Raw genomic sequence first — 16,030 nt, 5'->3', positions numbered from 1 at the left:
GATACTTAGGGGGTTAAGTGCCCCAATCTAAACTTGAGGGGGCTTAGTGTCCCAAACTCAATACTTAGGGGGGTCATTTAGACTTCTTTCATTTCCATTTGGGGTTTGTGTGGCCTGGAACAGGAAAGAGCAAGCATGATGGAGAAGAGATCTGCTCTGGAGGTTATTGAAACCTTGATGACTTTTAGTGCCGAGAAGAGAGCTCTAACGGCGACCCTCTTGTGGTGCTGGTGGTGCGAACGGAACAACATCAGAGAAGGAAATCGGGCTCGAACTAGTGAGGATTTGGCGTGGACAATCATGTGCCAGGCCGATGCTTTTTGCAAGATGAATGTTCAGCTGAAGGAGAAACCCATGGCTGCGACTCTGAAGTGGCAAGCACCAGAGGAAGGATGGACAAAGATTAATTCTGATGGCTCCTTTTTACCTAGTACTACTACTGGTGGGTGGGGAGCTGTGCTGCGTGATGCCGATGGCGACGCTGTGGCGTGTGCTGCAGGTTTTATCCCTCATCTTCAGAATGCTCTACATGCTGAAGTGCTTGCTGCTGACTACGGGTTACAGATCGCCCAACAGTTTGGTATGTCTAAAGTCTGCTTGGAAACGGACTCTCTGATCCTTAAAAACTCCCTTGAAGACGGGGGCATTGACTTATCCAGCGTGGGAACAATCGTTGATCGAATGAAGTTTTTTGTTAGTAGCAACTTTGCGGAAATTCAATTCGGCTTCCGGGTGCGTATGCTCCCTCTACGAAAAAATTATATTTTGAAATATCGAAAAATTTGAACAAAAAATTCTACATGTACATATCCATAATATACGTGCGTTCGTCAAGTTTCACGAAAAACCAATATTTTATGTGGTCTATATTAAAAAGAGAAAGTTTATCTTCTGAAAAACATTATTTTTAGCACTGAATTTTGTCTTTTTTACACACGTCATATGATAAGTCGATTTTTTATGAAACGACTTTGTGAGCATGTAGCACGTGAAGATGCACGTGCGAACTTTTAGTTTCAATTTTACAAAAATTTAAAATATATGTAAGATGCATTTCGAAATATAGGGAGCATATGCACCCATGTTCCAAAACATCGCTCCCGCAACTTTGCTGAATTTAAAGTCTTGTACTGTCCTAGAATTTGTAACCAGGTAGCTCACACCCTTGCAGCTAAGGGTGCAGACATGGCAGGACAACCTGCTCTGGTAACTGACGGACTTGTTCCGTGTGTGTCTGATCTAGTGGCGAGCGATTCTGCTTCGCACACTGTTTAATGCAATGCATTGAGTTCAAAAAAAAAAACATCTCCTCTTTAAAGCGCCGCGGCCTTCTCCCCAACCTACCCGCGGCCCTTTATCATGTCCGATCTCCGTCCGCCGGAGCACCAGGTCGCCGGCCACCGCGCGGCCCCCAACAAGCTTGGGCCGCTGGTCGACGGCGCTGGCCTCTTCTACAAGCCGCTCCAGGCCCTCGACCGCGGCGAGCAGGAGCTCGCCTTCTACACGGCCTTCTCCGTCCACCCCGCCGTACCGCCCCGCATCCGGGACAAATTCTTTCCGCGCTTCCACGGCACTCGCCTCCTCCCCACCGCGGCGACTCCCGGTGAGTCCCACCCTCATATCGTCCTGGATGACCTCCTCCAAGGCCTCGCGTCGCCCTCCGTCACCGACATCAAGATCGGCGCCTGTACGTGGCCCCCGCGCGCACCGGAGCCCTACGTCGCCAAGTGCCTTGCCAAGGACCGCGCAACCACCAGCGTGCTCCTTGGTTTCCGCGTCTCTGGGGTCCGGGTCTCCGACGCTGGGGGCGCCGTTTGGCGGCCAGACAGGTCGGAGCTGAAGGGGACGGATATCCCCGGCGTCCGCTGCATGCTCCGCCGCTATGTGTCCTCGGTTGGCGGCGACGGTATGGACTGCGCGCGGGCCGCGGCGGTGTATGGAGGAGAAGGGGGAGTCTTAGCGCAGCTGCGAGAGCTCAAGGCGTGGTTCGAGGTGCAGACTCTGTTCCACTTCTACTCCGCGTCGATTCTACTGAGCTACGATGCCAATGCGGTGACCGCAGCTGGTGGTGGTGGCGGAGTGAGGGTGAAGCTGGTGGACTTTGCACATGTTGTCGAGAGCGAGGGGGTGATTGACCACAACTTCTTGGGCGGGCTCTGCTCGCTCATCAAGTTCATAGCCGACATTGTCGCTGAGACGTCTGACGCGGCGGCGCCTTCATGTGATTCTTGAGGAGATTTTGGCTTTCGGGGGGTGATACAAAAGGTAAAGCAACCTTATTGTTTATTGTTAATTCATTTTGTTAGATCTGTTTGTTGGTATGAATAACAATACTAAATGTTGAGTCAGTAACCAGAATGGGGGTACAAAAGTTAAAGCTGAGCCTATTTTTTTTTATTGTTCCTTCATGTCGTTAGATCTCTTGTTGGTATGAATGTTGAGTTGGTAACCAGAAGTAGAAGGGGAAAATTGCTCATGGTTTACACTGTGCTCTCTAATGGGGCAAGGAGAGTACAAAAGAAAATGGAATCGATTCTGATGTCATGTTGGATTGGTGGTCACACAATCGGTTGGATTTCACGAACCTGAAAGAAGAGAATAGAATATTGTCACTTGAACAAAGTTAGGACTAAGATGCCACAAATACTTTGACTCAAAGAATTAGTTCTGTGTCTAGAAAAGCTAGAGGTGGTTTGCACCGCCTTTAGGGGATCTGTAGAAGCCAATGTTACATGGTGATTTTTTTTTAAAGCTATGCTCTGAGCATCTGAGCACAATTTCCACTTGATTGTTGAGTGACATGGAAATATTTAATGGGTAGCAGGATGCTGAATAAATTTATACAGTTAAAGATTCACATTGATCTACGATTATTTTGTGGGTTGATAGTGACAAATTTCATTAATAAAATGGAGCATCCTTTGCTCTATACCCTGAATAGAAGGAGAAAATTGCAGCTAACACCAGGCTTTGTGGTATTCGTTTCATCAAACACAGAAACAAATACTCTTTTGCAGCTGACCACAAGGTTTTGCCTTAATTTTCTGCATCTCACCCAAATAATCGTTTAATCTACTTGATAAGATCCATGAGACAGAAATGCAGTCCTTTTTCTTAATTTTGTGATATGAAGTTGTCAGACGCATAAATGTTCACTGGATTTTGTATTTTGGTGAAAGAAATTGTGAAGCGGCAGTATTGTTTACACGCAAAATGTGATCTGAATCCCAGGATAAAGATTCATCTCTACCCATTATATTTGCTAATATGACTAGTGTAGCTAGCTTGTTCCGTGAGTTTGTTTCACAAGGATTGATTTTGTCTATAGTATTATTAGCAACCAATCAATACCATTGTGTTTCCCTGCACAGAATAACATTATGCTCCAGATTGTAATTCTCCTGTAATTAGACACTTCCAACTGAGAGGTGCTAATCAGCCTTTTATTTGTTAAATTTTGTAGTTGTGCTTATGCGAGGAGTGCTAATCAGCTTATTATTTTATACTATAAGCACCATAAAACGAGTTATTTGGGCCAGATGCAACTAATTAAAGCAAAACCTGTGGTCAGCTGCAAAAGAGTATTTGCTTCTGTGTTTGGTGCAACTCCCACAAAGCGTGGTGTTAGCTGCAATTTTCTCCAATAGAAGTTCTAATGATGTTGACCAATGGGGGATATTATAATTATTTCCTTCTTACACTGCGAATAGTTTTGACTAGTTTCAACGTTTTAACTATTCAAAGCCCCAAGCCTGATACTACTATGTTTAATCATTCCACTTTTTACACAATAAAATGTTAACACATGTAAAAAAAAAATCTATTGATGACCTTTTCAGCGGCTCTGTACCTACTATAGTATGATACCTACTCAATGTGATCATCCACTTATGTTGCAGTAAAACACTTCTATTTTTGTAGCCGTAATTCTGCACGGATAACTCTTTGATTGATTCATCAATATTGTAAAGTTGACTGTTTATTTGGTCATTTAATAGCACCCTACTTTTCCTGTAAGATCTGCGAATAGGCAAAAACAAAGGGTAAGCACACCACTTTCTTTACTAGATTCATAAAATGTAACTGTGGTTCATTGCATACTTTGCTCATCTGCATACCTTTATAGTATACACTATGCTGTAGTTTTTTTTGCGCCATTAGTTAATAATGTAGGGACATTATAGTTATAGTTACTACTCAATAGTCTCTCTTTTTTCACTATTTCTGAATGAGAGTATGCTATATATTATCAGTTTAAGATATTTTGAGTACTTCGGCTTATGTGCACTTTTTCTTATATTCTGATGGCATTCTGAAAGATGTATGTCGTTGATACACTCTTTTAAGGTGACATTCTATGATAGTTTAACGAACGAACCAATGATGGATCGATGGAAGTACGAATTAACCAGAAAAATCAATGATTAGAACCTTAGCGTACTGGAACTATGGTACTGAAGCTAGAAAAATATAGATAATACAAATGTTAGTTCTTTAGGTGTTTGATCGGACCATTGTATGTTAACAAAAGATCTTGTTTTTCGAGAACCAATGAGCCTAGATTATCGATCTGATTTGAACTGTTCCCTGTCACATTCTTCTGTTTTTCTTTAGTTTTTTTTTCATTACATATATATACTGATAAATTGTTCTAGGTCTTATACTACTGCTCACTCATCTCAACCTATGATCATTCAGGGAAAGTATCTTTGCGGTGGTGGAAATGTCAAAAGAGTCGCTGGCTGCCTTGGCTCCAAAACTAGGCAACTCCTACCTTCTTTATATATTTATTTTCTCGAGGACAAAAGTTTAGGATTTGAGCATATTGGATCTAATTATACTGAATAAAGGAAAACATAGGTGGATTGGTTTAACTATGTAATCGTGCCTGGCAGCGTGTGCTTTCTTAATACTTTTTTTTCGTGGAGAAAATTTTGAGAGACCATATTGGTAAGGGAAAACATACGTGTGTTACTGCAACTAAAATATAATATATTTTGGTCAAAGATTTCCCGTGAGCATGCGCTTCGGCTACGCCACTGCAAATGTAAGCATCTTTACTCTCTCCAACAAACTTTGTGCAGCCCTTCCCATCCTGGTCCTTCTGATCCACTACTACCCCTCGACTCTGCCTTTGGCTTCATCGTTGTCGACTTGTCGTTTTGTTTGCCGAACTCTACTACGCACCGCTATGCTGTCAAAGAGTTTCTTTTTTTTGAAGTCTGAATTATGTGGTAATACTGACGATGGATGGTGATGTATGAGGCACCTCATCTTAATTAGTGCTACCTCCGTTTCAAATTATAAGAGCATCTCCAGCTGCGTCCCCAAACGGCGCTGAATCGAGCGTTTGGGAGACGTGTTTTATTCGTGCCGTGTTTGGAAGACGTCGCTCCCCCGTCTCCTAAATGCCACCCCCAAACTTTTTATAACATTAAATACTCTTTTTTTCATATTTATTTCAATAGAGAAAAAAACATTCCACAAACTAATACTACCTCTCTCCATAAAAGGATGTCTCAACTTTGTCAAAATATGCATGTATCTAGACGCGTTTTAGTGTGTAGATACATGGAAATTTAGACAAAATTGAGACATCCATCCTTTTGTGGACGGAGGGAGTACATAATTCGGAACATGTTTATACAAACTAAGACATGGTTTGAGAGAAACGGAAACGTCTGAATCATGTCATGTTAACAACTAGCCCTAAGCGGCCATCGGATCAGAGTACCAGAGCAAGGAAGGCTGCGGCAAGCCGGCAAGGCTAGACGGGTCCAAACAGAAGGCAGGAACGTGAAGTTAAGCAAGGAAAAGAGCGTCCCATCCCCCACTAGGCACCACCTGGAGGAAGTAATCTTCTAAACTAAGAATACAACTAAATTCAGTGCTCGAACTTATCCGTCAACGATAATCATTAAGGTGGAGTACACTGTACACTATTAAAACTCAAAGATGTAATAAGCACGCGCAAAGGGCTCTGTTGATTCTCCCTTCCAAGGGTACGATCAGGAATAGTTCAGGAACAATGGTACCTTAGTTATCTCGCTTAATTGTCAAAATCCATGAAAAACAGAAATGGTAATTACAGATCACACTGAAACAAAATACCCTGGAGAATTATGCAATAGCAAATGATGGAATATTCTGAATGCTTGATAACTACAGACCAAGCAGATAGTTATACTTCAGATCATGATGAAGAATATATCCCATTAAGTGAATGCTGAAATGGATAAAGAATGAGAAGTAAATAAAACCCCATTAAGGTGAGCACTGCCAACTAAATAATATGTTATTTCCATTTTGTTCAACTATATTCATGCAAGAAACGAGTAAGGGACACTTATGTACAGGAAAATGCTAGAGAAACCAAAATAGAGCCAAAGAGGAACTTGAAAGTTGCATCAGATGGTGTCATCCCTGTAAAACAAAGGCTTTCCACTTCAGCATTTGGTATAGTAAATCAGCAAAAGCCATTTCTGATCAACCCCAAAAGGTAAAGAAGGATGATTAACTACATGAAGCCATTTTCTTATCAGCAAAAGCATTTGGTATAGTAAATCAGCACACTGAATGAAGAATTTAACTACAAGTTCGTTCATGCTTACCCTACATACCAAAAGGGAACATCAGAAGAGATATCACAGAACTGAAACCACATCAGCATGCAAAGACAAGCTTGAGACAAGTGCACCAAGCAAGTTAACAGCAGTACTAGAGTCAAGCAGCCTAAGAAACAGCGATTTTGTTCATTGTGACCAACACTAATCATATAGCAGCTAATTACTCTAACAACTCAGTTCATTGTCAATTCCAGCTTCTAAGCAGTGAATCATCATTTCTATCAGTTGAATCAACTCAGCACACTACCAGGTGTGAGCAACATACATAACACTGAAGGAATTACAAAATTACCGTCCTCCCATTGCATCAACTCATGATCCACATTGGGTTTGTTCGCACCTTTCTGTCCCAGCACCGCAAAGCTAGAATGAAGAAATCAGACCCTGAGAATCTGCAGTTTATTGGCAAATGCAATGGCAACCCAGTCAGGTTGGGTTGCTGACCACTGCAGCTGCTCAACCTCGGCCCCTGCCGTGTAAGCCAGTATAGGGTCAAGACCACCCTCTGCTGCTGCTGCTGCAGCAGCAGCAGAAGCATTGCCATTTCCATTGCCACCGCTATTGTTCCCGGTGCCCATGGATGATAGGTCCCATATGAGTGCCTGTGAGTCATCTCCCGCTGTGCAAATGTGGCAAGAAGAGTGAGGCGCCCATGCGATAGCATTGACAGGAGCATGGTGGCGGTGGAGCTCAACGACAGGCAGTGTTGGGTAGCGAATGTCAAGCACAACCACCTTGGGGCTATCCATGATGATGGTGGCCATGTACCTCGGGTCCTGCTTGTTCCACCCCAGCCTAACCAATGGCGTGGGCGACACAGCCCCACCATCGGCAGCAGCAGCAGCAGAATTGGAGCCAGCACCACCTGAACTGCTCTCATAGATGATTGTTGAATGCTCCTTATCCCGAAGATCAAACACACGTACCGAGCCATCAGCAGAGACAGATGCAAAGACACCGGCGCCACCCCAAGCAATGTCATAGACCTCCTTGTCATGTGCAATGAGCTGGGTGTCGACGGCCTCACGCTCGACGTCCCAGATGGTACATGTTGTATCGATGGACGATGTTCCAATGCGGCGTGGGTCGGCGTCGTTCCAGTCGAAGGAGGTGAGCGGGCCGCAGAAGTCGCTGTTGCGGTTGCCGTTGAGCTCGCAGCAGAGCTTGGCGCCCGGCTGCTGGGCAGCGGGGGCGCCTACACCGTTGCAGCGTACGGAGCCGTTGCTGGAGTCGGCGGCGGCGGTGGCAGCTTCGTCGTCGTCGGTGATGCGCCAGATGCGGAGGATGTCGGCGGAGGTGGCGAGCAGATCGGGGCGGAGGCCTTGCGGGTCCGGCACGAACATGGTCTTGGTGGGAGGGAAAGGGTGGTCGAAGGAGAGGACGGGAGCGATGTCGCCGGAGGACTCATCGAGCTGGACAACCTCGACGCGGTTGATGTACTGCTCGAGCAGGCTGGCGATGGCGAGGCGGTACTTCTTGTCGCGCCGCACGCTCCAGTTCATGCCGTAGATGTGCCAAGCGGCCTCGTAGGTGTAGATCTCCGACCGCTTCGCCTCCCCGCCGCCGCGGCTCCCGCCGTTGCCCTGCTCCTGATCCGCCCACCCGTCGCCGTCCCCGGCTGCGCCGCCGCCTCCCATGTCGCCGCCGCAGCTCCCTCTTCGAGGCAAGGGAGGGGAGGGGATGGGGAATAGTCGTGGTACTGATTTGAGGGTTCTTGATAGGGAAAGAAGGGAAGAATGGTGTGCGGTGAGGATGGGTGGCTTTCGGTTTCGGGGTTTGGTCAGGACCAAGGGTAGAGGACAAGGTCATAATAAAGCAGGCCTGCGTTCCATCGGTTAAAGGTTAATAAACTGGGCCGGCCTTTTGGTTAGGAGATAGCTAACTGGGCCTTAATCGTCCGCTACAATCATATACTACCGGGAAAGCAATAACGATCACAGCTGCTTTAAAACTTGTCTAAAAAAAGGAAAATGATTCACTTCCCCGGGGATATCACGCGCGCCAACTCCTTCAGAGCTTTATTGTACTCCTCCGTGTTCATGGTTGAAACATCGTCTGAGGTTGGGTTTAGATTGCCTAGTATTTATTCATCTTTGTCTCCGGCATTCTCTTCCTGATCCGGGGCTTCGCTGTCTCCGGCAACCTCTTGCTGATCCGGGACGTTGCTGTCTTCGGTAGCTTCAACCTACATGGGTCCAGCTCCTTCCTGAGGAGGGGCGGTTCCTGCGGTATGTGCGAGGAAGTGCACGAAGTGGCACATTTGCTTCTCTAACACCTGGGAGACCGAGCGGATCTGCATTGGTCTTCCACCGTAATTTCCTGCTCAGGGGCGAATTGGGTGGGCGTTGAAATTTCCAGATCTAAGGCGGAATCTTCCATAGGAAGCTCCTGCATCTCAGATCTGATCTTCGCGACTGCGTCCTGCTCAACGGCGGTCGCGTCAGCGTGACTTATCAGGGCGTTTCCGTCAGAATCGACGGTCTCGCGGATGAAGATGTGAATGCCGCCAATTGGGACGATGGAGAGCTTGACAGGGTTGGTCCTAGCCGGATTCTAGCACTCGTCCTGAGGGACGATCGGAAAATTTCCGGCGTAAAGAACATGCCCACAATGATGGATTCGTCGTAGCTACCCATGGTGGAACCCTCCCGGTTCCGGCCTCCAGACGCCGCTGGCCCCACGGTGGGCGCCAACTGTCGTTGCCTATTCGACGGTACCTCAGAGGAGGGATCCTCACGAGGGGGAGAAGAAGTAGGGGCCATCGGGCGGAGAGTCCTCGGGACGGTGGTACATGATTTACCCAACTTCGGAACACCTCCACAATGACAGGGCTTAATATTGCTTGTCTGGAATTATTTGGGCGTTTTCGCGTTGTTACAATGAGTTATGGTTGTGCCTCTAGGGCTCTCAGGATCCGGCTTATAAAGGCGCTCTGATCTAGGGTTTACACGAAGAGTCCTAGCCGGAATACAAGATGTCTAACTACGGAATATTACATTGCCGTGCACGTCAAGGATCCACCTCTCCTCATGCGCCATATTGGATCCGGATACTTCATGGGCCTTCTCAGATCCAACTATCTTCATAGGACGGTTAAGATCCGGCTCCTGTTACCTGGGCTAGACTTCATCCATCTTGATCTACATCAACTGAGCCGCCCGATGGACCATATGCCACCATCACCGTCTATGGGCCACCCGAGCTTGCCGAATCTAGGCCACGCTATTGATACACCCATAAATTATAACCACAACACCAAGTGAGAATCGATTGCAGGCCAAGAAGTAAGGTCAACGAAGTGAAGCTCGAGCCAATTTTTGATGAGGCTCCAAAGCCTTAGGGTGAATGTGTCATGAACAATAAGATGGTCAACCAACTCCTGATCTCTTTGGGAAAGTGGACAAAGGCCACAATTTGGTCATCTTGTCTTCTTATCACGGTTGGCCGTCCATGGCCTATTTTAAATCCATCTGTAATAACGGGACAACAAATAATAAGTATCTTTCATGAAAATTAAATAATCCAAAGATTAGATCTTCATTTATTTTCCATTCGGGAGGAGCCACCATGTAGGTATTCAGTTCTGCTGGTTGCGCACGTTGCAGCCTCTCACAACGGCGTTTTTTCATGTCGCCTGTGACACACACCAATTCGTTGCTTGATCGACCGATCTGAGTCAATTCACGATCGACTCCGGTTTTGCGTGCAGGACATGCCGGAGAAAAAAGAAAACAGGAGCCTTGAACCGAGTGCCCTACCATCTTCAACAATGGTGTGGATACTACGTTTAAGCTTCTTGTTAGGATAAGAGCGTTTGCAATTATTTGATCGTTGTGACTATATAGAAATGATAAGATTTTTAATAAATTTTTTTCCTCTTTTATGCAGGTCATATACCGGTGCACAGCTACACTCCGTTCATGGTTGCCACTTCAGCAGGTGGAGCATCGAGATCTCTTTACGAATGTGTCTTCACGATTGAAGGATACGGTGAGAGATATTTTTCCAACATGTGTGGCAACGTGATCTGCGCCTAGATCCACCTAACTAGTTTTTATATAGTTCGAGAACTTAAAAACTTGTGTTTAGGATTTCAGTGATTTTTTTTTAATGGACTAGGAAAGATACCCGTGCGTTGCACCGGGAGATAAAATATAATACACACTAAAACATTTTCATTCAATTTCACTCCCTTAAAAAAAGCAAAAGGCTTGCAAAAAAAAAATTCATAAGCATGCATGGCATGTAATGCATGATTACGGCCATATCTTGCTACTTCGCCATAGGTAAGTGACTTTGCGCCCACGAGCAATCCGCACTCTGTGACCGAGAGCAGTCTGTATTCGATACCATGTCTTACTGACTCACATCTTCTCAGTTCCGGGAGATTTACCCTAGCCATTCTCCTGAAATCATGTCAGAAAATTGTGGAGTATAATGTACAAGTATTTCATGTTCTACAGCTGGATTGCAGTTCGTATTGGTTCACATGCTTGTAACTTGGTTTAGCATGTCAACCAGGGAATATGACAGATGAATGTTAATGACTACATCTTGAAAACATAACAAATTATTAAAAAAAAAAACTTATAGTAGACCTTGGATGTAATCTTAGTTTTGTGATCAGCGTAAAATATATTGAGACATATGTCAACTTTTTTGTTTTGAATTACTACTAATGCATTGCTAACAAATAGTTTTCTAGATCCAATAGCCTACATTCTAGGGAAGTGAACCCACAAAAATAATATGCTAGCATACTAAACCATGTCATTTAGATTTCATTCGTAGCACAATGGATGGTGACTCAAGCCTTCAGCTCTAAGTGGGACAGCAAAATGAAACGGTACCAGAGCTCTATTTCATTTTTTCTGATTCTAGTAGCAGATTGTTTTTTGAGAGAGATAGTAGCAGATATTTAAACCAGCGTAGATGCATGTACAATCGTGTAAAATCACAGTATTTAAGTGCGAGAAACTTTCTGTTTCTGCCCATCCTTACGTGATTTAACCAACAAAGCTAGAGCAGTAAAAAAAAGCACCATATTAGCCAAACCTTCAGAATCGTTAGCTACATTAAAGTCAGAAAACAACAACAGTTGACTGGGTTTCCTTGCGGACTCAATCTGGATGTTTTTTCTTCACTCGCAGGTGAAGCTCCCTTAAGTTATCGGTACAAATATCAATCAGCTTCTTAGTATCTATTGTCATGTTAAAAAATTAAAATAAGCCTCACCATGCACTTAAGTTGAACAGTTACCGCACAGATAATTCTTTCCTAGCTAAAGATAAAGGTAATAATGCAATATTATCGCATATGGAGTATTGCATTTGCACTTTATCTGTTAATAAAGGTGCTGCAGTTATCTGTAAAGACCACTCAGAGTACCAACTTTCAGAAAAAATCACCAATGAACTACTCATCCATCGACCACTTGCTGGCTTCGGTGGGGAGAATTAGGATTACATAACAGGTACCCAACTCCATCATACTCCTCTGTGAGCACTGAATCCTAACTACAGGCTACACCCACCTAACCTAAATCTCTTCAGCCCTTCCCGGCCAGCTAATGGTAATGAAAAATCGAAGAATGAAGTGAAAACCATAGGTAATCATGGATGTACCAGTTCCATCTAAAGGCCAGCGATCAGCTATGCTCCAACGCCCTGGCATCTCACCGTTACCGCCTCCAACAGGAAGTTACTGCGAAAAATTGCTAGAGATTGAGAGGAGCTGTGCATTGAACATTCAGATTTACGGGCAACGGATTCAGAGATCAACAATAAACATCAGGAAACTCGATCCTCTGTGCGTCGCCCCATCGCTCGCCGGAGACCCTGCTGGCTGCTGCGAGCTCCGCTAACTCGAGGCCGCGTGCAGCGCCCCTGCCCTTCCGCCTTGCCGGAAACCCCATCGCCAGCTCTGAGAAGTCCAACCTCCAACGCCCATGCAGTGCCCCTGCCCTCACCGGAGACCACGCCAACAACTCCGGGATCTCCACGCCCCGTGCTCCTTCTTGCTGTCGTGCCCGCCGCCACCGCTACTCCGAATGGCGCTGCCGACCGCTCCAATGCAGGAATGTGGAGGGCGCTGCTGCAGGATCTCGAGGCAGAGGGTTGTACGGAGGAAGGAGCACGCGATAGGGGGAATTGGGATGTCCAGCGCTGAGCCTTGGGCTGGGGCGGAGAGCTCAGGACCACTCGCGCGATGGAGGGCGCCGGCGGCCGCGCGAGGAGAACGGAAGGACAGCGTGTCGTGGCCCTGCCTCAACGCGGAAGAGGATGGCGGCTTGTTGAAGGTCACTGCAGCCGAAGATTTTCGGGCCCGAGTTGTCAGGAAGATCGGGCCGGTGTGAATTGGAGTTGTGGATCTTTGGAGATTTTATGGAAGAGCACGACAACTCGCGTTTGGAAGATGGAATTCGATCTGGATTCAAACTGGGACCGATGGAACCGGCCAAGACGTACCAGCCCAGAAAAAGAACGAACCGTTTTTCCTTGACTAAGCGGTGGCAGAGTATGTAATTTTCATAGAAAAGTAGGGGCAAATAAAAACGGACCAACAAGAAGCTCTTTTGCTTTTTATTATTAGGTATAGATTATTGTACGGCTGTATGCATCTTAGCTATGCAGATACCGGATATATTGCTCAAAGTAATAAAGTGTCTATTATCGAAAACAATCTTCAACAAACATATCCGTTCCACATCAGTTCAATCGCAAAAAATCTCATAATTTCAACTAAATCATTGCGTCACTGTTAGCTATAACCTCATGAAACGCAACTGCATGCACATGCCAGAGCATTCATGAGGGCAAGAGAAGAGGACCTACCTCGCTCGTAACCACCTCCACATGACGATGAGGACCCCGGGTGGTTGGCAGATGATAATAGATCAGTGCAGAAGCCAAATTAAGAAAAAAGTGCAACTAAAACGAGATGCATTTTTCTCCAAACTGTAGTCGCACATTATTTAGGTGACTGACACTTGAAAAAATCCAATCGATTGAAACATAGACAAACCCTGTAAGCATATCATCATTATATGTACCTATTTTTTATTTTAAGCTTTTTCGAATTGCTAACCAGGTCTTGTGCTTAGATATATAATTACCATATCTCGTCTTGGTCTATCGTTGGAAATCAAATAGACCAGACTAATCAAAGCTATAGCAGACCTGTTGCTTATGGCATCTCCAGCGACCCAATCTATTTCAAACACTAGATGTGTCCGTCTTATCTATTTGGATCAGTCCACATATAGAAATAGCCTCGTCCTGTAAATAGAAATGTAGCCTCGTCCCATTTGGTCCGCGCTAGTATTTTGCCTATATGTTTTCCAATTTCACCCAATTGCCCAACATATGCATGAAAACAAATAATGCATTACAACAAAATTACATAAATACTTTACAACTAAATAAGAAACATAGTCCACAATGAAATGTAGGTCACAATCAAATTAAAACAAATAAACTGATAGGAGATGACAACTAGTTTCCTGCAATTTCCAATGATGCTCAATCAAATCGGCTTGAAGCTGATTGTGAGTGCGGTCATGGATGTCATTATGCAGATGGAGGAACTAGCCAAACATTGTGTAACATCTCAACATTTAGGACCAAGCGAGGGGTGGATTTAGGCTTTTGTGAATCTATATATATACATGCATTAGAAATTGAGGGGAAATTTTTCACACTCAAAATAATAAATCTTAGAGGGGTCAGAAACTCTTTTGATTGATGAATAGGTTTAGGTCATTAGTTGACTATTATATAATTTGATATGAAATTTGTTGATCTTAAGGTTTTGGGAAAGAAAGTTTGATTTCAAATTTGAATCGAGACTTAGGAAATTCATAACACATTTAAATTTGAACTTGAATTTGCATTTAAAATAGAATTTGAATGAGAACGAGAATTATAGGGAAAGATAACTAATTCACCAATGAATACATTATTCAATAAGTAAATTATTATTTATTGATATTAAACAATAATACAATGTCATTACAAAAGAAGAAATAGAAGAATAATATAAACATAGATACAAGTTTAGAAGAAGAAAAATAAAAGCCCAATCTAAATCTTGACCATCTTCTTCTTCTCAAATTCCAAACTTCCACATAAAAATTACACACTTAGGATATTTCATAGCCGAGGACATCCACAAGGGGAGGTGAACCTAAGGTGGGCCAAGCAAGCAAGCAGCTTACACATATCCATGCAAGGCGGTGTTGTTGACCAAGCACATCCCAAAAGCCACATATAAAAGAAACATTTCTTGCAGCACACAACAACATAACACATCCACGTGTCAATCCATTGACCAGAGCACCATTTCATCAAGAACATCAATAATAGTTCATCAAGAGAATCTCATAGAAAGAACCAACCAACAAAACCAACATATCATCACACGCACGACACACACACGCACATAGAACATCATAGAGGTCATAGTGACTTAAGAAGCGGCTAGGAGGAGAAGACCTACCACAAGAAGGTGGTAAATCAACATCCATAAGCTCAACAAGGCCAAGCACAACAAGATCTAGGAGTTGGAGTAAGATAAAGCTAACCATTGGATATATCACTTGGGATCTGAAAATCCAAAGGCCATATAGCATCCAAAGATATCACAACAAACATAGTACATTTGAATAATTTTTTACATCATTTGGATAGATTCTAGGGGAGTCTGGCAGCTATTAAGGAACTAGTTAGTAACATCACCAAAATCTTCAAAAACAAAAATGCAAGTTATGCATACTTTAAACAAACAACGTACCACAATATAGTTTTTTATGCACCAAGATTAGCACATGGAAAAATAATAAACATCCATCAAGTACAAACTCTAGACTAAACCATCAGTTCTTAGTTCAGTTCATCAATAAGCCAACAACTGAAACCATTATTTTTATCTACAAATGTTAATCCATTAATAGAATATAAGTGGCAACCAAAGACAGTTCACCTAATATTACCCTACTTACCAAACCATCAACATCACTCGGGCCACTTCACACAAAGGTTTCCAAAGCCGCCACCATCCACTAGAATAACCAGTTGATGGCATGGGCAAAGGAAAACCATGTAACATACACACAAACCATTCATAGTAATTATTCAAACTAATTCAAGCATTCTCTACTTCCCTTCCTTAATAATTGATTAAGGAAGAGAACATAGAAAATGTCCTAACTAACATTTGCCACAACCATGATCAAGATAATCAAGTAATAGAATCATCTGCAAGACATCGTGGTGATGCCAATTAACCAATCATATAATACCAACTATTGTATGAACTATAAACTAATACAGGTAATTAAAAATAGCCAAATGCTTCAGGAAAATATACCTGATGAAATACAAGTGTTAACTATCAAAACTGACAGA

General features: G+C 43.9%; 2 protein-coding genes across 2 annotated transcripts; one reads left to right on the top strand and one right to left on the bottom strand.

Moving 5' to 3' along the window:
- Positions 1–1,307: 1,307 nt before the first annotated feature.
- LOC127334654 (inositol polyphosphate multikinase IPK2) lies at positions 1,308–4,961 on the top strand. Its single transcript, XM_051361172.2, has 2 exons — positions 1,308–2,265; positions 4,699–4,961. Exon 1 carries the CDS (start codon positions 1,360–1,362, stop codon positions 2,230–2,232), a length of 873 nt encoding a protein of 290 aa, XP_051217132.1. The 5' UTR covers positions 1,308–1,359; the 3' UTR covers positions 2,233–2,265; positions 4,699–4,961.
- A 1,681-nt stretch (positions 4,962–6,642) lies between these two features.
- Positions 6,643–8,387, bottom strand: LOC127334655 (WD repeat-containing protein LWD1). The gene has a single exon (XM_051361173.2). It carries the CDS (start codon positions 8,261–8,263, stop codon positions 7,004–7,006), a length of 1,260 nt encoding a protein of 419 aa, XP_051217133.1. The 5' UTR covers positions 8,264–8,387; the 3' UTR covers positions 6,643–7,003.
- Positions 8,388–16,030: the final 7,643 nt, after the last annotated feature.

Source organism: Lolium perenne, chromosome 6 (assembly GCF_019359855.2).
Source record: "Lolium perenne isolate Kyuss_39 chromosome 6, Kyuss_2.0, whole genome shotgun sequence".
Taxonomy (NCBI): Eukaryota; Viridiplantae; Streptophyta; class Magnoliopsida; order Poales; family Poaceae; genus Lolium; species Lolium perenne.
This window is presented reverse-complemented; position numbering and strand designations above follow the sequence as displayed.

Coding starts and splice junctions, on each gene's coding strand:
- LOC127334654 (XM_051361172.2), top strand. CDS start 1,360: ATGTCCGATCTCCGTCCGCCGGAGCACCAGGTCGCCGGCCACCGCGCG.
- LOC127334655 (XM_051361173.2), bottom strand. CDS start 8,263: ATGGGAGGCGGCGGCGCAGCCGGGGACGGCGACGGGTGGGCGGATCAG.